The 24153-nt window shown below is 34.0% G+C and overlaps 1 protein-coding gene across 3 annotated transcripts in view; it reads left to right on the top strand.

Moving 5' to 3' along the window:
- The window catches only part of UPF2 (UPF2 regulator of nonsense mediated mRNA decay), a 97351-nt gene that overhangs the window by 38959 nt on the left and 34239 nt on the right, over window positions 1-24153 (top strand). For all 3 annotated transcript variants that reach the window (XM_033100654.1, XM_033100656.1, XM_033100655.1), the window contains exons 8-10: window positions 1183-1268; window positions 14864-14972; window positions 22235-22348. In XM_033100654.1, coding sequence (XP_032956545.1) covers window positions 1183-1268; window positions 14864-14972; window positions 22235-22348 — 309 coding nt within the window. The remainder of the gene's footprint in view (window positions 1-1182; window positions 1269-14863; window positions 14973-22234; window positions 22349-24153) is intronic.

Below are 24153 nucleotides of genomic sequence, written 5' to 3'. Positions count from 1 at the left end.
TGTGTTTAGCGGTGGGGGGTTTGTATATCAACTTCAGTGACACTAACTAACGTTAATCTCTGGACTAATGCTGTGAAGTCTAATCTTGGTGAACACTTTCAGTGTGAGCTCATCAACATCTGTTGTGGCATTTATTTCATCAACAGTTTTACTCAAATGGGAGGTGAAATCCTTCATAGTTCAGGAAAATCTGAGAGTCTCTTATTTACATCTGACCCACAAATTTACCTAAAGATTGAGATTGATGATAAAATAATCCTGTGAACCTGTAGAAGGAAAATATTTGAGAAACTCAAAAGGATATTTGATAATAGTTTGTTCCTTAAAGTATAACTTAAACTTGTTATTTTCTTAAACCAAGTATGTTGAAACTCTTTTTAACATTAAAAAATATACACACCTGTATTTAAAAAATATCAGTTACTTACATTTTTGTTTTCCAATTGTCTCCCAGAACATACACCTCTCCTAGCTTTTCTTTTACACTTATATTTAATGTTAGAAATATTGATGAAATATTGAACACATTTTTGTTATTAAAATATAGAATGGTGGATTGCTATATTTAATGACAATTGTGAATATTTATTATAGTCCTGTGATGTGGTTTCTTGAAAGTTACCAAACATCATTGTCAACACTGAACCTTTAAAGTCAGTGTCGATGCAGTTAACTCTTCCACATTCCTGGGAAGAATCTGTGGCTGTCTCTCATACCTAGTTCATCTTTATTCCTTTTTAATTGTCCTTATTAGCCAAGAAAATTAGGTAGTTTTCTTGGCTCCTGGTAACTGTTCTTGCTGCTTCCTAATTCTGTCAGAAAACTTCCTTGATACTAACATTGATTTACTTGACTTTAAAGAGATCAAAGGCATTGATTATACATTTCATACAATCATTTGCCAAACATCTCATGTTCTTCACTTTACCCTCTCAAAGTTCTGTTTCTAACACTAGGTTGCAATTAAAAAGTTTGTGAAACATATATTTTGAGATACATAAGGAGAGAGGAATTTCAGTTTAGTGATCCTAGAGTTTGGGATATGCTTACAACGCTAGTGTTTTAAAGCCTTTTTGAAATGTTGAGGAACAAGTAGAAACCCATTGTAAAATCCAGCGCTTCTGCTTTCAGTGGCTAACTCAAGATTTTTGTTAAGAAAAAAGTTTGCTTTTTCTCCTATAGGCAGCAATGGATTTTTGCATGAACATGAACACAAAAGCAAATAGGAAGAAGTTGGTCCGGGCCCTCTTTATAGTTCCCAGGCAAAGGTAGGTATTAAAAAAAGAGTAATTTGTTAGTGTTTTTACTCTGCAGTGATGATTATAATTGTAAGATCAAAGCTTTTATTTAATTACCTCTTTAAAAATATCTCTTGTCAACAGACATTATTATTAGCATATTTTCTAAAGCTTGTTTCTCGTTGATTTTTGTTCTTTTTTTTCATTAGCTCTAAGTGGAAATATTTCTTTTGTTGCTTTTCTGTTATTTTAAGAGAAAATGTTTTAAGATTAATAGTGACTTAATAAAAATAATGACTTAATCATTGCTAGAAACAATTGGTTTACACTTTTGCCTCTGAAGAGAAAAAATAATATATGGTATATAAGTTTTTTGGAGAGTTTTTATTTTGCGTAAATGTCAGAGTAATTGAGTGTATCTAATATTTGCAGTTGTATTTAAATGAAAATTTTCAAGTTTTTTTGGTAGTTTTTATGGTTTAGAATTGGAAGTCACATTAGTGATTGTGTTGCTAGTAATTCAGGAAGCATGTTCAGTTTGTTACATAATGCTTTTAGAGAATTCTAATGCTCTAAATTATACTAAATTAAAATTCCTACTTCGCCTGCATGTTTCAGGACCACTCATAGACTATTCACCTTAGGAACCTGGAGAAGATTCGTTTCTGTTTATTCAACAAGAAATCATTAAAGACTTTAGTTAACTATTATGTTGATTACATACAGCATAGCTAAGGTAGATAACTTTCCCCAAAAGATACGGATTCTGAGGGATTTCACTAAAGGTTTCTTAGCGCTAGATTTTAATTTGGTCCATTGATTGGTAGAGGTCCAGTGTCTCTTAATGGTAAAATTTCTCAGTGAAACCAAATCACTACTTTATTTTTTTCATATTGGTGTTTATCTCCTGTCAGCATCATTAATATGAGCATTTGATTTTTCATTTTAGTGAGGCAAAGCAGATGGAATGTGCTAATATTATGAGTAGATAATTAAGAATCATCTCGTTCAGAAAGTAAAAAAGACGAATATTTTTACATAAAATTATATACTGCAGTTCATTAAACGTAAGGTGCCATCAATTATGAATGAGATGTATTGTTATGTACAACTAAGAAAGAAAAAACTTGCAAATTTTAAGGTTTTGATTGTGAGACACATTCCACTTTCAGATAATTTATAAATGGGAAAAGATGTTAACCTTGAATTGATGAAAACTGAAATATTTTTTTCCTCATTACCTTGGATCAATTTTTTTCAAGTGATGCTTTTCTTTACCTTATACAATGGAATAATTACTTTCGTTTTTTTTTTTCAACTGTTTATTTGAATGAAGAAAGGTGTATAACAATTATCTGGAATTGTATAACAGAGAGTAAACTACAGTTAGCAAAAAAAAAAAGGCTTTGTTAACAAAGGAAATCATGCAGTGATATTTAAGTAGTTTACTTATAAAAGAGCATCTTGTCTCTCTGTATTCCCATTCCATCCCACTCCACCAGGGCCTGCTCCCTGTCCAAAAAACAAAAAGTTCTCGAAACCCATGTATTATTATTGGTTTTATGCTAATATTTATAGTCTTTATAACTGAATTTATCTGCTTTTAGCTCAGCAGATAATGGCACATTAGAAGTAGTTGGAATCTGCTGGAAAAAGTGGACTTAAAAATAGTAGAAAGTAACAATTTATGGTTTGAGAGGAGAGAAAAAAAATAAAGAAACATGTACTTAAAATAAATGTATAGCATTTTGGAACCAGATAGTCTTATATATCTGAAATGTATAAATATAATAATTTAAGTTTCTTATAATCAGCCTGAAAGATCAGGAAAGATAATGTTCTACAGTTGTTTCATTCATTGACTAATTCCTGAAGGGTTTACTGTGTACTCGTGATTAGTGCTGGAGAGAGTGTTGAGCAAGACAGATGTGGCTCTTGTATTCAGACAGATTACAGCTTGGAGAGGAAGACAAGGAATTAGAAGTGCAGTTTCCAAGACCAGTTACAGCATTTGAAGTATAGAGCAAGTGGAACTGATTGATTTAGTCCTGGGCAAGAAAAGGCTGCCTGGAACAAGGGGCGTTTAATCTGGGTCCTGAGAAAGGAATTAGCTAGACTCGGGATGGGTGAGGAATGTAGAGAGAGCATTTCTGATACAGGCAACAGTATGTGCAAAGAGCCAGAAACAGGAAAGGTCACGGCATCAAACTACTGCAAAACTTCTTTGTTGGTTTCCCTGGACATTGACCTATACCGTAGAAGAAGCTTCAGAAAGGAGGCCACTTGTATTTTTTTTTCCCCAGTACTTCGCGCAACGCCTGACAGATAGAAGGTGATAACGTAACATGACGCCCTTTTTTATCTAGCCCCTTTCAACTTATTCGGTATTAATTCTAGCCACTCTTCCTCTTGCAAAATCCTAATTTGTAATGATTGCTTGACTACCCTTTGCTCTCTACTTCCAGGCCTTTGTTTCCTGCTGTATCTGGGATATCCTTTCTTTTTCTGAAAATCTCTGGCTAACCCCTTCAGTCTTAGTATCACAGCTATCTTCTCTGAACAACCATCCTTATTTCCCTTATGTGAATATAGGTACTCTTTTAGAGCACTTTCAACATGCATTCTTATGAAGAATGACGCACATCATAAAAAATGTTGGTTTGTGGCCTGTATCCCTACTAAACGGTAAAAACTATACACTCTTTCAAAGAGAGGACTAGATCTTTTCATTAAAAAATTTTATTTTGAAAAATAAGTAATATATTCACAGGGCTCAAAACCCAAAAGTATAAAAGATTATGTGCTGGAAAGTATCCTTCCTATACTTCCCTGTCTACCCACTTCGCACTCCTCCCAGTGGGAAACCAGTGTCTTGATTCTTGTGTATACTTCCAAAGTTTCTTTTGCATGTGGTATAAGAAAATGCCATTGTAGATTGTTATATAATGTTTTTTTTTTAACAAGGGCAACTTACTGTACCTATTCTTAACTTTACTGTTTTTACTTAACAGTATATCTTGGAGAGTTTTTCACATCAATACATAAAGATTTCCCTTGTTCTTTTAATGAATGTACTATATTTAACCATTTTGGACATTCCAGTCTTTGCCATTACAAACAATGCTATATTTGTATTTCCCCTTTTCTCTTCTTGATATTTTAACTAGTGGTTTATCCATTTTAGTTTTTTTTAACCTAAAAAAATCTCTGGACTTATTATTTATGTACTTATTCTACTGTTTTACTGTTTTCTTACTCATTGTTTTTGGCTTTTATCTTTGTTAAATTTCTCCTTTTTTGGTTTCTTTCATTCATTTTGTTCCTTTTTTGGCATTTAATAATTGTCCTTTGAGCATGGTTTTCGCTGTATCTCTTCGTTTTGACATGTGGTGATTTCTATTTTTATGTTTTCAAGAAATTCTCCAATTTTAGTTTCTATTTTCTTTGTTACCTGAGGAGATATTTGAGAGAGATTTGAAATTTCAGGGTAGTGGGGCATTTGTTTTCTGACATGGTTAATAATTTATATTTTTATTGCACTGTAATTAGAGAATAATACTATCTACTGTTTTTACTTTTTGGAATTTTTTTTTGAAATTTACTTTGTGGTCTATTATATAGTCAATTTTTATGAACGTTTTGTGAGTATATTTTAACAAGGTTACATTCTTTGTTTTTATGGTGCAGAGTTAAAAGTATTATCAGACAGATTTACATTATTAGCTATTTTATTAAGGTCTTCCTTTTTTTTTTTTACCTCTTTTGCCTGCTTGATTAGGAGTCATTGGTTGAGAGGTGAATTGAAGACTGCTACTGTTCATGTGTGTTTTTCCTGGTAACTACTACGATTTCAGCTTTCTGACTATTACTATTGTACTATTTGGTGTGAAGATTAGACTTATATCTCATTGTGAATTGCACCTTTTATCATTATAAAGTGTTCTTCTTTGTCTTATTTAATGTTTTTTTGGTCTTAATACTACCTTACCTGGTATTACGATTATGATTTCTGCTATCTTTTTATTTGTATATATATTTTTTGGTATACTTTTGCCCTTTTATATTCCATCTTTTAGAATCACTTTATTTTACTTTAGAATCACTTTATTTTACTTGAGTCTCTTTGTATATCATTGAATTGAATTTTACTTTGAGACCCATTTTGAAAATATTTTTCTTATAAGTAAGTTAGGCTTTTACATTTTTGCTAAGGCAGATAAGATTAGTCTGAGTTCTGTTATATTGTTTGTCCTTTTGGTTTTAATTTTTTAAGTCATTATGTGTTCTGTTTGTATTGTCTTATTTAGTATACGTGTGTGGGTGTACGTGTTTTCTGACTTTAGGAAGGTTTGTATATTTGTTTTAGTAGTTACTTCTATGATTATAGGTTTGCTTAATGATCATTTGTTTAGACAATCTCATTGTTTCCCACCATGAGTAATGATAAAATAGCCCATGTCCCCTACTTCCTCTCTTCTCACCCCCCTCTTCATCCATCTGATATTAGTCAGTAATGTTATCTTAATGTTTTCCATTTCTGCTCTTAAATGTGCTTATTTGTATTATTTGATTTGTCAGCCTTGGATGATATTTAACTTCTAGCATTACACATAGGCAAGCAGCAGAGTTGACTTCCCATCTTCTTTTCCATTCACCCTCCCTTTGTTTTATTTTTATGTTGATAACATAGCCTAATAGGGAATGTAACATTGACATTCTGATTTGTCACTCTAACCCCTCATTTGTTTTTATCTTAGTTCTACAGTTTAAAATATTCCATGTTCCCTGCTAGTCCTGTTTGGTTTCCCTGGTTACCTGTTGGTTTGCTGAAGTTCATCGTCTAATAATTTTCTCAAGAACAATTCTTGGGGAAAAATATCCCTTGAGTTCTTGTATGTTCAGAATAATGTGTCTGGACTTTTTACTTGAAGGACAGCTTAGCTGGTTATTGGATCCATGGCTCATACCTTTTCCCCTTAAATGTCTTGTGGGTATTACCCCAGGGTCATCTGGCATTTGGTATTACTGTGGAGAAAGCTGAGGCCAGCCTGCTTTTTATTCTTTTTCCTCTCTGTAATTGATTTGTTTATTTACATGGCTGCCCAAATAATTTTTTGTCTAATAAATCCAGTAACTTGGCTAGGATAGATAGCCTTGGTGTTGATCATTCCCGTGATTGTCCATGCCCTTTCAGTGTTCCTGTGAAATACTTCGGGGAAGTTTTCCTAATTTTCTTTAAATATCTTTAAATATTTGTTCCGTTGTCTTGTTTTAGTTTTCCTTTTTAGGTACTCCAGTTATGCATATGTTGACTGACTTAGTTATTTTCTAGTTATCATACTCTCTCGAATCACTTTCTCAATGTCTTCTTTTTCCTTCCTCTGCCTCTCGTTCAGCATTCTGCAGTCTGTTCTCCCTGGGTCTCCCTTCCTCATTTCTTCTTTCAGGATTCATTTAGTATTTTTATAATCGTGACAAAATATTTGGCCAGAATTTTCATATATTTCATTTTTCTGATGAACTTTGGTAGGTTTTAAGAGAATTTTTTCCTTTCCTTTTTTGCTTTTTATTTTAAAAATAATTGTGGTTAGTAATAATAAATATAGTACATTTTGAAGATCTGCCCCGTTAGTTCTCTGTTGACTTTTCACTTGTGGCTTCTGCCATCACTTACCTCACTTAATGCACCGAATCTGGACTGATTTGGCAGCTTCAGTCTAACCTTCTGCGACATTTGTGTTTAAAAACTATATATCTCTTAATTCCTCTGAAAATGAAGTTTACAATGAAATCTTACATAGCTGCCACAACTTCCAGGGTTGCCATAGCCTGGGAAGACAGTGTGTGAAGCCAGCTCATTCCTAAGGACCTTGGACAAGAGGTGACACCTCATTTTTACTCTTAGCCCACTGGCCAGGGTAAGAACGTTTGAAAATGTGAAGAAGCACGTGGAGCATTGGGTTAGCACTACTGCCTTAGCTTCAGAAATACTCACAGAGAGTTGTTTATTTCTTTAGTAAGTTACCTTATTGAAAACAATAAATACTCGTTATGGTTTGACTCGCAGAGGACAGTCTGTTTGAGGCTAGAATTTATAAGTTACTCTTTACTGGCATTTCTGTGTTTTATGTACATTTCACATCAGTTGAATTATATAAAAACTAATATGTATAAAAGCAGATATCTAATTTGCATACTTTTCTATTGTAAAAAGTGCTCTCTAGTCTTTTCTAGAGATATCAGTGTTTAGATAATCCAAGGCCAGTGTTTACACATCTGTAAAATGGCATATTTGGGAGAGTCTTTGAGACTAGGTTGATGTTTCCTCGTTGGTTGTACATTTTCATTGATCAGAAAAGCCTTTAATTTTGGAAGTCTTTTGTCCTTAACCCTAAGGTATCTTTCTACCATGCCTGCAAGATTTGGTTTGTCCCTGAGGATGATAGCTCGGTCCTTAGGGAGACTGGAGTAGAAAGATAGTAGTCACGTGCCGCAGTCCTCTCCTTTTATTTCTCATTTCCTTTCTGCATGTCCCCATATTCTCACAAACCTTTCTCCACCCTTGGAATCAAAGAGGAGACTGATAGCCTTCAAGGGGAGAGGTCAGAAGGGAAAAAGAGATTGGGTCTAGAGTGAGCAGCAGGCTAGAATATTCTCCTAGGTAGCCAGTTAGGTAGTGTTGGGGTAGCGGGTTACTCTGTGAGCCTTCTGGATTCAGGGGCAGGCAGCTGCCTTTGGCTCCTGCTTTCTCCTAACTTCACTGTTGCTCAGGCCCGCCTAGACCCTGTAGGACTTGTTAGTAAGGTGCCCCTCCCTCTGTGTATGGCTTTTCTCTCACCCACCCAACCTCCCCAAAGGACACGAATCCTATCGTGTTTCCCCGAAAATAAGACCTAACCGGACAATCAGCTCTAGTGTATCTTTTGGGGCAAAAATTAATATAAGACCCGGTCTTACTTTACTGTACTATAAGACCAGGTATAATATAATATGATATAATATAATTAATATATAAAATATAAACTATAATGTAAAATATAATATATAATACCGTGTCTTACATTTTTTGCTCCAAAAGACTCATTAGAGCTGATTGTCTGGCTAGGTCTTATTTTCGGGGAAACACGGTATTGAGTGTCTTTATTCTGTGGCCAGGATTTCCTTCTCCATCTGTCCAGCTCGTTCAGCTTGAGCTGACCAAAAAAATGTGCTAACAAAGCCAGAATGAATTATTTGATAGTTACTTGAATGCCTATGAGAAACCAAAGGTTTTATACTTGTATGTAAATACTCTGTGATAGAGAATTTAGCTATCTTACCTAGTCTGTATAGTTTGGCTTAGGAAGCACTAAACTAGATACCTCTTAAGGTTCTTTACAATTCTTTCTTTTTTAAAAAACACACCCAGCTTTATTCAGTTATAATTCATGTACCATACAATTCACTCATTTGAAGTATATAATTCAGTGTTCTAAATATGTGCAACCGTCACTACAATCAAATTTTAAAACATTTTTGTCCCCCAAAAGAAACCTCATATCCGTTAGCAGTCAATCCCATTTCCTCTCTGTGTACCCTCCCCCTGCCCTAAGAAACCACTAATCTACTTTCAATCTCTGGATTTGCCTATTCTGGATATTTTGTGTAAATGAAATCATACAATAATATGGCCTTTTGTGCCTGGCTTCTTTCACTTAGTGTAATGTTTTCAAGATTCATTCATGTTGTAGCCTGTATTCAAATTTCTTTTTTAAGGCTGAATAATATTCCATTGTGTAAATATACCACATTTTACCCATTTACCAGTTGATGGACATTTGGGTTGCTTCTGTTTTTTTAGCTATCATAAATAATGCTGCTAGGATTCTGTGTACACATTTTTGTATAGGTATGTTTTCAGTTCTCTTGGGTATATATCAAGGAGTGGAATTGCTATGTCTTATGGTAACTATGTTTAACATTTTTGTAACTGCCAAACTGTTTTTCACAGTGGCTGTACCATTTTACATTCCCAACAGTTCTGATTGAGGGTTCTGATTTCTCCACATCCTTGCCAACACCTTTTATTACTTGTCTCTTTGCTTGTAGCCATTCTAGTGGGTATGAAGTGGTTATCTCATTGTGGTTTTGATTTGCGTTTCCCTTATGGCTGATGATTTTGAGCATCTTTTCATGTGCTTATTGGCCGTTTCTATATCTTCTGGAGATAGAGAAACATCTTTTTAAATCCTTTGCCTCCTTTTTAATTGTGTTCTTTTATTAAGTTGTAAGAGTTCTTTATATTCTTTATATTCTGTATTCTTTGTGCATGTACCTTAGATACAGTTTGAAGATATTTTCTCTCATTTCATGAAGTTATCTTTACTTTCTTGGTATCATTTGCAGTACAAGTTTTAAAATTTGATTTAGTCCATCTTTACAATTATTAAAGATCTGATCTAAAGCAGTGTTTTAACATTCAGTTGTCTTCTTCCTTCACTAAATAAGTAGTGGTTAAAATAATCTCAACAGGCTGGAATTATATTTCTCAGTTTATTAATTTGAGGGACTCCACAGAAATGAAATGTAGAATTTCCCTTAATTGGATATTTACATATCATTTCCTAGTTAATTGGTAGTATAACAATACACACATAATTGAAATTTCACATAAAGTGTTTACATCTTAAATATATGTATGTATCTAGATTAGAACACTACTAACACCTTAATAGGCTCCCTCCGCTACGCAAACTTCTGAGTGTAGTCAGTCAGGCCAGGAAGCGTACCGAAGAATCTCTTCCTTCCTTGTTTTAAATACAGACAAACCTGGTGTTGGTTTAGTGACTTTGAAGCCTATCTACGTAGCCACATTTTTAGCAGATGGATATTCACATTCTCTTAAGATTATTATCAACACGATCCTCTTCAGAGGTGAAGGGCTTCACTTAATTCTTGAACAGCTTGTCCCGATCCAGCTTGTAGACGAGTTTGCTGGAGTTTTTGTGAGTCTTTCTGATTGGACTTCCTCCCACTTGCTAAATCCGGAACTATGAAAAAAGTGAGGTTGTTGGAAATGTGTTAGTGGTTGTACCACTTGGTGGCACTGTTGTACTGGGAACGTCAACTTTGTGAAAAAAGTCCTCTGAGCATTTGGATGTTTATCAGAGTAAATGACCCCAGTCTTTTTGTTTATTATATTTCGTCTTTTTTGAATCATCATCTGGTTTAGTGTTTCCTATGAAGAAAATCCTTTGTATTCTTTAATTGAGTGGTAAGAGTGTTCTCTTGCATTCATTTTTTCCTAGGCATTTTTGAACACACATAAAATTAATAACTTTAAAGTTAAATTCTTTAGATTTTAAAGAGAGAAGAAAACTGGACATTTCTTTTAGAAAGCTGATTATGAGATAAAAACCTTTAAGAATTCCTTTTTCCAGAGGGGAGGCAGTGTGGTAGAGGAAGATAAAGGGAGTCAAATACGTGGTGATAGAAGGAGAACTCACTCTGGGTGGTGAGCACACAATGCAATATATAGATGATGTATTTATTATAGAAGTGTGCACTTGAAACCTATATAATTTTACTAACTAGTGTCACCCCAATAAAGTCAATAAAAATTATTTTTAAAAAAGAATTCCTCCCCGCTACCCTCAGCCCCACCCCATAACAAATGTGTTCCTTTCTGCATTCTGGCTATTACTTATCATTAGTGGCTGCATGTTTACCAAATTGATGATCATTAACTGCTAGAGGGATATTTAAATGTGTGGTTCAGGAGACCTTGAAAGTATAAGCAAGGTTTTATTGTGTAAGGAAAAAACATTTTTTTAAATGGTTCACTCATAAACTATTGGTAAAATAATTCTCACTTTCAGAAGATTGTAAAGTTCAGTTGTCGAAGGATATAAGTTTATTTTCTAGTTGACTGTAAAAGTATAATGGAAAAGAGGAATTCTAGGAACTCGTTAGCTAGAGAAAGATTTGTTGAGTTTAATGGGTAGAGGATTATGAGAAAATGGAATATCTAACTTCCCTATGGCCAGTTCCAAAAGAAACAAAAACCAGAATTTCTAACTACCTGAAAAGTCTTTAAAAAATTCAGATCTTCCAAGGAATCCTTAAACTATTTTTAAAATTCCTGTTGAAGTTGAAAACACCTGTGTTGTTTTCACTGATGGGAGCCTGAATGGATAGCACACACTGTTTTACTTTAAAATAAATAGGTGTATATGTTATACCTTTCTTTTGGGGCTGATAAAAAACCTTGAAGTAGATTAGGTTAATTGGAAAAAGAAAAAAAATGGAGCATAGTATAAGTGTCCTGCTCAGGAAAAGAAGAAAAAGGAAATGATATAATTTGGTTAAAAGTTTTTAATGCTAAATTACAATCTCAAATTTTATTGAAAAAGGTAACCAAGATTAAAGTTAAAGAACTCAAGAGTTGGTTCTTTAAAAAAATCCAAATTAAGAAGTGTTTAGAAAAAAGGAAAAGAACATTAAAAAGTGAAAAATAATTTGGAAAAAATATACATTTCTAAAATTAACTCAAGACAAAATAGACCAGTAGTCATGGAAGAAAATGTAAAAAAACATCAGTTAATTTTGTCTTAAGTAGACTAAGACTAGATAACTTTATTGAATTCTTGCAGTCTTTTATGGAACAAGTAATTTTGCTGCTGTATTGTTCATTCCAGAGCATAGAAAAGGAAATTTGCCATTTCATAGTATGAAGAAATAGGCAAAATTCTAACAAAAAACAAAAAAGTGAAAAGTATTGACCAGTCCTGCTTTTGAATGTCAATATAAAAATTCTAAGCAAACCACTAACACGTCATTTTATAGTACACTTAAAATAAAAATCCAGCATGGTCAAAGAGGATTGACTTTAGGAATGAAAATACTTAAAATAGGAAACCTATTAATATATATAACATCAGTATCGAAAATAAACTATATGAGTATCCCATTAATTGCATGTAAGATATTTGATAAACTTTTTGTTTGATAAAATATAAAACGTGATCAAGTTTAATATTACTCTTATAAAAATAAGATGGTGCTTCCTTAATATGGTGAACAATAGACTAAAAGCTCACACAGTATACTTAACCAGAGACATTCATTTATCTAACAAGTATCTATTGAGCACCTACTATAATCTAGGCACTGTTTTGAGTGCTGGTATACTGTCTCCCATGGAGCTGCCATTCTAATGGGGAAGGGTGCCAAACGAGAACAATAAACATAACAAGTAAGTCAATTATATGTTCGAAGGTGATAAGTTCTATTTTTAAAAAGTAGTGCAGGGTAAAGGGATTGGGAGTTGGGATGAGGTCGAGTTGCAGTTTCAGTGGAGCTTTCAGCTTGGGTCTCAGTGAGGGCCAGGCCTAGGGACCTCCGGGAGGGAGGGAGCGGTGTGAATGGATATTTAGGGCAAGTGTATTCCAGCTACCTGAGAATGGCCAGTGGGCGGAGGGGGCTCTGAGGTGAGGGCTTGCCAGCCCTGTTGAGCGTTAGTGAGGGGCAGGCTGGTGAGACCCAGCAGTGACCCGGAGACACTGGTGGGAGACGAGGCCAGACCAGTCTGTGAGGTCACAGAAGTGCTGTTGGAGAGATTCAGAACCTGAGCCTCCTGCCTCCTAGGGCACAACTCTGCCTTATCCTGTGATCTTATCTCGTAGCGCACTTTTTCTGACCTAGAGTTGTGGCAGTTGAAAGTAGTGAACCTAGGCGTGGGTTTAAAGCCCGATATTTGTATTTGGCAATTGATTATGAACTGAAAAAAAGTATTTGTTGCTAAAGTGGGTAAGGAAAACAAATGAAAAACCTAATATTCTAACTGAAATATACATATAACATATTAAAATATATTATAACTAAAGTTTAAAAATTTAGAAAGTAAATTTGATATTAGTAAGAATCCTTCTATTACTCAAGAAAATTGAATGTTTGTTTGCCCCAGGCTTTAACACTAGCAGATACTCAGAAAATTATTATTTTTTATGAGAGTATCTTACAGAAATTTTTATGAGAGTATCTTATAGGAATGTCTCATTTTTGTAATATCATCTAGGAGTAATGTGACCCACATGTGTGCATTTTCTGTGTGACAGGAGCTTAACCTTCAGCTGATAAAACTTTTAAAATAATTTAAACATTTAAAATAAAGTTTACCAGTAAATGTTTTGTTTCAGATCTTTACATAATGGACTGTCCTTTTCACTGTTTCTTTAAAGGAAGGATCTGATGCATTTAAAAATTGATTGACGTACTGTTCCAAAGCCACCATGTTCTTGACTTCTCTCAGCATCTGCCCCCTTAGTTCTGAAATGGTGCTTATAAGATCTACCTCATAGGATCAACATGTTATGTAATGTCAGATGCCTTGGACAGGGCCTGGCACATTAGTAAGAACTAAATGATAATTTTTTAAAAGAAACTATAATGGTCAAAGAGAAATATAAAGCTTTTGAGGCTCTTCGGCATGAGTTGGAGCACTTTCCTCCCTTGACTCCACCTTTCAAATTTCATCTCATCCTTCCTTCACTATGTCCCTCCCAGCTGAGGCTTAATCTGTCTGTACTGGGAGTTTTCAAGCTCTAATTCTAAGCCTTCCATGGTATGCAGACTTTTCTTTAATGATGAAACCATTTTTGTGTGTTATTCTATAGATGTATTCAGGGATAATTAAGATGCGTAGGATTATTTGTTAGTGTTGTAAATGGCTTCAGGCTGTTGTAATTTTTGAGCTCTTGTGTTGAACATGTAGTGTTGAGCTTCCTTCCTCACTGTAAGCTCCCATTACTTGTCAGTGCAGCTGCTTTTATTAGTTCCTCACTGCTTCTCATCTTCAGCATCTGATCTGCTGGCTGTTGAATCATTGGATAATCAAGTTGTATAAAATAATGTCTGTGGCAGAAATGAAAAGTAAATTTTAGTGTGTGTTGATTCTGATTGGTGCTGGCTGCCTGGAATGCTGTGTTGAGCATGATTCTGGAGCTGCATCCGAGTTTGAAGAGAAAGTGCTCTGATAATGAAAGGGGGTGGCGGCATGAGGAACCAGACTTGCCATTCACTTTCTGAAGTAAGAATAGGCATTGTACTAGAATCTGAGTGGGTTCTGTAGTAAGTGAAATATGGAAGTTAGTAGTATGTGGGTCTGTGATGGGATTTTGACCCTTAAATGACTTTTTCGTTATTGGTAACCCTTTTACTTTAGACGTTGAGGTTTCCAAAAACTTACCCAGGGATAAGTGACGGAGGTGGTTTAAAAGGATTCTGTTTTGTACTATTTAAGTTACCTTTTAGTTTATTTACTCATTAATTGTGTGATTAAAATTTTGTGTCAAACCTTAGTGTTTTCTTTGCTTGGTATTTCACATTTTATCAAAATTGCATACTCAGTAAATTTGCAGATGTGTGGTAACGCACTGAATGGAAAATACCAGATTATTAGTAACCTTTCACGAGGCAAATTGCATTTCCACATACTGCACTATGATGGCACTAAATAGGCATATCTGCATGATTCTTAGTTTTTATAATTGTTTAATGTGTGAATGTGTCTGAGAGAGTTTAAATTTTAAAATGAATTATTTCTGGTATGTCTTCCCTTTTACACATATCACGTATAACTTTTGCAGGTTGGATTTGCTACCATTTTATGCAAGATTGGTTGCTACATTGCATCCCTGCATGTCTGATGTAGCAGAGGACCTTTGTTCCATGCTGAGGGGGGATTTCAGATTCCATGTATGTATTTACGCATTTATTTTGTTATATCTATATACACTTATAAGTTGAGTGAGGATTTTTATTTTATTGGTAAGCATATTTTTGAAATTTCGTAATGGTCTTTTGAAAGTTCAGAATGAAGGACTTCTAAATTTTTAAAATGTAAATTTACTCAACAAAGCTTGAAATTGTTAAGTGATATCCCAGTTTGGAGATAAGCTGCTGCTGCTACCGTGTTTCCCCATTATAGGCACTGCATTTTTTGCTTTTGTAAAGTAAAAACCATCTCCAAGGTCAAGAGAGCCAGCAAGCCTCATTGGTGTTCCCAGAAGAAACATAGGATTGGGCATGACAAATCAGGGGACAGAGTCTGTTTAGGTGGAGGGGGTCCAAATATGTGAGGGCACACGAGGCTCGTAAATGCTCTCATCTCAGCGAATTCTGTCATAGCTCATATTTTTATAGGTTCTTGCCTTAAGAATCTTTACCTTGGATAGTGGTGAATTCTTTAAAGAGCATCCTGGTAAGTACCAGGGACCTGCTACCAGACAGTTTACCTCCCTTTCCGGTCCCAGGAGTCTTAACGGACTGCCGTTAGTGGTTCTCCCAAACAAACCCATGTTACCCAGTCATCTTGTGGAGATGATAAAGTTCCAAATACAGACTTGAAAGGAGTAAAATTATACCTTGAGGTGACTGAAAGCAAACATTGGTAGACTTTGAAAAGACACGAATTTCAAGTGTTGATGTTGTTAGCCAGTGGAACAATTGTGTTCACAAAATTTAGCTTTACAGCAAGTTGTTTAGAATGCACGTAAATGTTTGCTGTGTTCAACAGGCGCTTTATTGCACTTGCTATATACAAACCAGTATTGCTGAACACTCAGAAAACAATTTCTGAGGTCAGGAATCCATGATATAGTTGGGGAGATAAGGCATAAATACTCACAAAAACAAAGGGAAATAAAAACTTAAATGCTAAATATATTGGATAGTATAACGAATTGCGTGCTTAATTGCCGAATGACTTGTTCGTGAGTGAGTGCCTTTTCAGAGGAAGGAGAAAGTCTCAGCGATGGGTGGGATGAGCTGTAAAGGCTTCTTGCTACAGGTAGGGATCTGTTACTAGGACATTTGTGGTTAAGATTTTTTGGGGGCCAGCTTTTGCTGAAGTATGTTTTCTATTTTCATTGATAGTATTCAAACAAGAACAGGTTTCTGTGTTTAAAGAAGTTTGGAAACTGAGATCAAGAAGGTTAAACGGTTTTGATTTTGTTTTATTATAAGAATTCTCAAAGCTTTGATAGGGCAATGTGCACTGTGAACCGTCTGAAGGGCGTTGAACATGTAGTCACTCAAAGAACACAGTTGAGAAATAGTGCTAGTTTAAGGACAGATGCATCAGAAGTCATGATATTCTTGTTGATGTATTACATCCCATTTATATGAACAAGAAGCTGCCTTATTAGTGGGCAGTATGACTGTATTACGTGAGTTATATGCATACACCTTCAACCAAATCCAAAATTAAAACACATGTTGCTGGACCAAATATAATTGGTGCTTTTGGTGGAAAAGTTAAAATCAAGAAAATTTCTATTCGTGTATACTTCCCCTCCCACCTTTAAAAATTGAGGTGGGAGTCGAGGGAATTCTAGGAGTATACTTTGGAAACCACTGCTCTCGGGAGAGAAGAAAGGGCACTTGAGGTCATTGGTCACCTCTACTTCCTCCAGGATCTGTCCTTTCCCACCCCCAAATCTGCATACTTTGCCAGTGACTTTTTATTAGGCCATAAATATGTTTAAGACACATCCTTAAAGGAAAATATAATAATAGCAACAAGAAAACTTCCCTCAGTTGACTTCCTACCCCCTATTCTCTTTCATTCCCTTCTTGTTTGAGTTTTTAGAGTATGCTTGTCTCTTCTTCTGACGATACATTTACCCTTTGTTTTACCATCGTAGCACCGTGGCGGAGACCACCAGCGTCTTCCCTATGGCCTCCTGTTCGTTGATGTGTCTGCAGATTCTATACTGCTGGACTCTTCTGCTTTTTACAATCTATCATTCTGGCTCCAATACATGCTAAGCACTGTAACTTTGGCCAACTTACTTAAGTGCTCCTAAACCTCAGTTTCCTTGCCAAAAATGGGGACAGTACTTGTATCTTTTAAAATAGGATTGTTCTTACGAATTAAAAGAGGTAATGCATATAGAGTTGATCACACAGTGCCCAGATGTAGATATTATAGTAATAATCCTTCTCTACCACCACTCTCTCCTAGTTCTTACTTATGACTACCAGTCTCAATATCTTTTGCTCTTTTTTCCAGCTGAGTTTGTATGTTGGTGTTCCCCAGACTTTCTTCCTTCACCCTCCTTTTTAATGGAACACATTTTACCTGGGGTTCACTTAACGTCTATTTCCAACCTCTAGTACATACCTCTTGCCAGAACTTCTCTCCTGATGTGTAGTAAGTTCTCATGTACTTATAGCTAAACTTGTTCATTAAACAAACTCATTATTTTCTTCTTAAAAATGTCTTTATCCTTCTCTTCCTCATATCAACTTCTCTATTCTCCCTGTAAATTTGCAATACATTTTATCTGATCACTAAGAGAAATACCTCTACTTTTGCCCCTCTGACATTCAGAAGCCACTGGTCACCAAGTTCTGTTGATCCTGTCATCTAAAACAGCTCCTGACATCAGCATGTTCGCTTCACACCCAGTACCACTGCCTTTCAGTCCATAGTCTGAATTATGAGAATAGCTTTTAACCAGGGGTCCCCATCTCTGCCTTCCAGCTCCAACATATTGTCACAATCTGATCTTATTTGTCCCCTGCTTATGAATCTGCCCTGAGAAATCAAGCTGATTCGTACAAGAGTTCTCGTACAAGAGTTAAAACAATGTATTTTCTAATTTGACTGACAGATTAGTAAGGCTAATAGAAATAGGAAGTCATTCACATATACTGGGTTGAAATTTGGAGAAGGAATTTGGCAGTATGTTTCAAGATCCTTAGAAGCATTCATACATTGGACAACTCTGAAAATTTGTCCTAACAATCCTGTTTGCCCCCAGAAAACTTTATATCATGAGTTGTAATAGGAAAAAGGTAGAAAATCATCTAAAAGCTCAACAATGGATTAAGAAAATGGTCATGTAATTACAGTGCTGAAAGTGATATAGAACCATTGAAAATTATATTTACCAAAAGTTTTCATGTCATAGCGAAGGTGCTTTTTTTATTTGAAGAAACCAAGTTATAAAATCTTACATATATATAAAGTAATAAACTTACAGTTGTGTTAAAATGCTTGGAATGTAAAGAAATGAATTTTATATCAGTATGTTAGCAATGGCTATCTTTGAATAGTGGGGGCTACGAGAAATATGTATATATTTTTAATTTTCTTTGTTCTCTAAGTTTTCAGCAGAGCCTACTTCTTTAATATCGGAGGGGACAACTTTTATTTAAATACAAGCATATCACCCTCTCTGATTGACATTTTTAAAATCGTTCTATTTTAGCTTTTTGATCATGCTCCTCTTAGTAAAATAAGTTGACCATGTATCTCAACATAGACATATTTATTTATAAATTATGTTCATTTGCAATTGTACCAAATAAGTATATTATAAAAACATATAAAGGTAAATTGAAAAGTATGACATAAAAAAACAAAAACATAAATAGAAGTTCCAGGACTTTTTTTCCATACCCCAGTAGATCAAGAGTCTTGTCCCCACACTACTGTGGAGATCACTGGGCCATAGAATGAAATAAATAAGTTTCTTTGGAGGCACATTTACTTATTTATAGACTTAGTGCCTACTTAGTGTTTAGCATATGGTAGATTTTCTGAAAAATGAGTTGAATGATTAAAGTTTATGTAAAACAAAATGAACAGGTTATGGAGGACAGAAAGTATAGTATCTATTTCAGTGCAGTTATAGAGGGTGGAGGGTTCTTCCTATAGCGGAATAATGAATAATAGAACTTGGAAATCCTTACTTTTTATATGTTGACATAGCTGAAGAGTTTTTTTTTAATGCATATGAATTTATTCAGTTAACCTCAGTTTCAGCTGTCATTGATAAATGAGTTGTAGTCACCATATTTGCTAAAGATGATTGAGCATATTAGTAAAATCTAGTGAGACATTGAACTAAAAATAAGTAGAAAATTTTACGTTGTTAATTCATCTGTATTTACTTTTGCAGCAGTGTCTTGACATACCTTTTGATCATAAGGAGTCAACTAATGAGACTGGAAAATATTGAATGAAGAGTCAGAATAAGTTAGTCTTTTTTATAAGTTACAGCCTTTTGAAAAGCCTTAGTTTTTTTCATCTTAAAATGAGGGAGTGAGATAATTGATTTCTAATACTTCATTTAAAAATTTTACAATTTTGTCAGATTGTACTTCTTTAACCTCAATCGTGTTTAAGAATAATTGTGGATAATACACTGTGTTGCGTGTTTGTAATGCTCAGTACTACAGAAAATTGTATGATATTCCACAGCAGTTAAGAGCTTATGCATCCAGACTCACCCAAGGAGATTTAAAAAAACGTGTATGCATTTCTCAGCCTTACTCCCCCTAAAGATTCAGCTTTGGTATATCATTTTTGAAATGCTTCCTTACACTTTTTTTGTTTCTACATCGCTTTAACTCTAAAGTAAACATGTGCTCTGTGGGTCATTTAGAAAATATAAAATATATAAAGTAGAACAAAGGTGTGAAAACCCGTAATTTCATCACTTTAAAGCAAACCCTGTTAATATTTTAGTATATTTTCTTTACCTTTTTTCCTCTAGTTTTCATAGATGAATTTATATTGTATGTACAATTTTCCATTCTTTATTTCTCATTCAGAAGCTTTTTACAATGCCATTTGAAACACTTCTTAAATATTATTTTAAAAGTTGTGTAATCTTTTGTCCTGTACATTAATTTCTTAGTATAAAGTGTAGTTATCATCATCACCACCGCCATCATCATCATTATCCTTATTTTTGTCTTTATTTTACCAAGTAAGCCAACAAGTTCAAGGAGTTTATGTGAATTGTCCAAGATCGTATACGTCCCCAAAATGACCCAACATGGCCTTAAGGTGTTCCAACCGTAGATCTTTTTTTCTTTCACATCACTGCAATACATATATAAACATTAATCATTTACATTTACTTGTTTAGTCAGCAAGTATTTATTCAATGTCCATGTATTAGTGATGCAAATGTACAAAGATGGATAAAATTAATAACAGCTAATGTTTGCTGGACTCTTCCTGGTCCCCGCAGGCACTATTGTATGTACTTTACTTGTGTTGATTCGCTTCAGACTCACAACAACCCTATGAGGCAGGGTGCTTTTATTTGTTCCATTTTAAAGATGAGGAAATTGAAGCAGAGTTAAGTCACAGCCAGTAAGTGAGAGAGCTGGGATTTAAACCCAGAAAATCTGGTCCGGAGTCCACACTCTTAATCTATCCTAGGAGTTCACAAAATGAGATAAATTAATAAGAGGAGCTTTCCACTTGCACTGCTTATCAAACATTTTTGTGAAAGGGTCTTTATAAAGGCTCTGCTCTTCTCTAAATTACAAGGCTAAAACAGTCAAGTTTATTCAATATAATTTTGTTTGTATTACAAACTAGAATGTAATTAGTTCTGCTTTTTCTGTTTGTCTCTAATCCCAAAGCTATTTTGTATGTTTAAATGATATGATTAAATAAAGTTCTGTAAGTTGAGTTTTTGTGATTTTATTTTTAATTGATGCAGTTTGATTGAAGCTTTAGATTAAATACAGTTATAGTGAACTTCTCATTTTTTTCTGATTTTTAAAAAATGAGTAAACATAGTTTTGTGTAAAAATTAGCTCTATAGAGTCTAAATGCCTCTCTCTGAATGCTTTAGAGAGTAGATCCTTAACAACGAAGATGATAAAGTCCATTTAAGTGTTAGGTGTCTGAGTGTGTAGGAGGTTAGTGTTTATGTAAATGATTATCGTGAGTTGTCCAGCTTTGGTAAGGTTAGGCCTTACCTCTAATCCCAGCACATGCTGCTGTAGTAGAATTCTCAAGTAGCAGAGTAGATCTTGGTCAGGTCATTTGACAGGTTGTGTTCTTTTGTTGTTATTCTTGTCTTAATTATTAAACCAGAATTGCAACAGCTGTTGTACCTTTCTCAGAATGTTATTATGTAGAACAAATAATATAGGATAATAGTCTGAAAAAGCAAAAACCAAACCACTTCTAGGCACCACCATATTGTCATTGCTGTTCATATCAAAGTGTGAGGACCGTAGCTTTGGTTTTCTGATGAAAATGTATTTCCGAGGTTTAATCCAGTTACATTTTATCTTGAGGTGTATGTTCACATTGTAGTGTTGTAATAGGATTTTGTCATATTCAAAATTTCTTTAGATGTGTACCTAATTAGGGGGTTATATTTGCAAAGGATTTGAACTTTGATGTATGACTGTGATTGGTAATAAAAAAGAATAGTGATTATATTGGAAATTTTATTGCAATGAATTTATAATAAAAAGTGCAGTATATATCGTGTTTCCTCGAAAATAAGACCTAGCCAGACAATCAGCTCTTTAGGAGCAAAAATTAATATAAGACCCGATATTATATATTATATTAGACCCCGTCTTTTATTATGTAAGACCCGGTCTTATATTATGGTAAAATAAGACCGGGTCTTACTTTAATTTTTGCTCTAAAAGACACATTAGAGCTGATTGTCTGGCTTGGTCTTATTTTGGGGAAAACACGGTAGTTCGTAACCATAACACACTAACGGAGCCTTAATAATATTTTTGCTTAAGTAAGCTCTTGGCATTCATTATTTTTGAAGTAGCGTTTCCTAAAGTGTGTTCCTTATAATCTTAATTTAATGGGATGTTGACTAGTAGTTGTTAATGTTTAAAAAGGGGGACTTATGTTGCCAAATAAATTTAAGAAGCACTGAATTAAATTAAACAGATTTCTTAATTTGAAAGCCTCTTTATTTGAAATAATAATAAAATGCATTATTTCCCCAGATTATTTGACCCCGGAACTGTTTTGCAAAGCACATCCTGGCACTGGTGTTCCACAGAGCTTATTTTGCCTTAATTTAAAATAATTTGACTGTGGCAAGAAATTATACCCAAATTTATTTAAAATATTTGGAGTGAATTCAATCTTATTACAATAACAGTTCTTACCACAGAGATTTTAAAATGTTAATTATCTAAGCAATGTCTCTCTTAATTTGTAGGTACGAAAAAAGGACCAGATCAATATTGAAACAAAGAACAAAACTGTTCGTTTTATTGGAGAGCTGACTAAGTTTAAGATGTTCACAAAAAATGATACATTACATTGTTTAAAGGTTAGTGCTGAATTATTTTTTAATAGAAAAATTTAAAGTTTTAGTTACAAATGCTGGAGAAAATGAGATAATTAAGAAATATTTGATTAATCCAAAGAAAGGCAAAAAGGGAGTAAAAAGGAACATTAAACAGATGAACAAACTAGAAAACAAGTAATAGGATGGCAGACATAAATACAGCTGTAGCAATAATTATATGAAATATTATAAGAAATTTACATGTATCAAATTTACATTTCTTATAATTAAACAGGACAAAGTACATCACATAAAAGCCTTAAGAATATAATAAGACTTAATTAAAATCAACATCATCATTATATGCTGTGTACAAGAGAGATACCCGTAAATATAAAGACCAGAAAGGCTAAAGTAAAAAAATGGGGGAGATACACCATGGGAGCACTAATCAAAAGACACCTGGTTTCATTATTATTAGACAAAGTAGACTTTAAGACATGAAGTAGTGTTAGAAGGATATGTCATAATGATGAAGAGGTCATTTTAACAGGGAAGTGTTGCCTTCCTGAATCAGTATGTGCATCCAGTAAGGTAGATTCAAAATATATAAAGCAAAAATCGACAGCAAAAGGAGAAATAAATAATCCACAATCATAGTGAGAGACTTGAAAACACTTTTCAATAACTGAAAGAAGAGGCAGACAAAATCAGTAAGTACTGTATAGAATTGAACAACACAATTAACAACCTTGATCTAATTGACACTATACTATACCCAATAGCATCAAAATTTAGTCTTTTCAAATGCACATGGACCATTTACCAAAATCAACTATAAAGAAAGTCTCAGCAAATTAGAGAAGACTGAAATTATTCAGATTATGTTTTCTGTCCACAATGGAATTAAACTAGAAATCAGTTAGTAACTAATTATATGTGGTAAAGCTGATGCAACATAAATGGAATAATTATACATCTGGAATTGATCATTCATTACTAACTAATGAATTCTTTATCAAATTGATATCCTTGGGATATTACTAGGCGTATCACAAAATGAGTCTCAGGAATTCAAGTATATTTGGAAAACCTTGAGTTAAACATTAAACAAGAGCCTTTACTGCATGATTTATTAAGAGTATTTAAAATAATATTCAAGGGGTCAGGTTTCCTAAATCTATTTGGAGCATCTCAGGAGACTACAAAGTACATTTGGGGAAACTTTGGACAGCATTTTAAGAGAGATTGTGAAAGTTTTCTTGGTTTTGTAATCGAAAGGAATTATGCCATGAACAATTTAAACATATTTGTATATTTCTTTGTACTGAATGTTAAAAGTGTATAGGAAGGACATACATTTCTTTGACACAGATTCCATTTCTATAAATTGGTTTTAAGGAAATAATCATAAATGTGTACACAGATTTGTCTATAGGGATATTTGTCACCACTGTTTACAATAGCAAGAAACTGTAAGCAATGTGAATGTCTAATAAATGAGAAAATTAAGAGTTAGCATAGTTCATGTTATACAGTACTATGTACTTTTCAAGTCATGCCATAGAAGGATAAATAATGACATGGAAAAACGCTCATGTTAGCCAAAAAAACTAAGTTATTAAATGATGTGATATGTCTGAATCTGTTTTAGTTTAGAAAATATGCATAGAAAAGATTGACAGAATAAATACTAAAATGTTATGGTAATGTGTTGTGTTTGTAAATTTTATACAGTAAGCCTTTTGTAATCAGAATTTTAAAAGTAAATGTTACATAAACCAAAAGAAAAAAGCCATTTAGAAAATGTTAGTTATGTATGTGACATATGTTTATATACATAGCAT

The sequence above is a fragment of the Rhinolophus ferrumequinum genome, assembly GCF_004115265.2.
Source record: "Rhinolophus ferrumequinum isolate MPI-CBG mRhiFer1 chromosome 5 unlocalized genomic scaffold, mRhiFer1_v1.p scaffold_110_arrow_ctg1, whole genome shotgun sequence".
Lineage (NCBI taxonomy): Eukaryota > Metazoa > Chordata > Mammalia > Chiroptera > Rhinolophidae > Rhinolophus > Rhinolophus ferrumequinum.
Note: the sequence above shows the minus strand (reverse complement) of the source record. Positions and strands in the feature narration are given on the sequence as shown.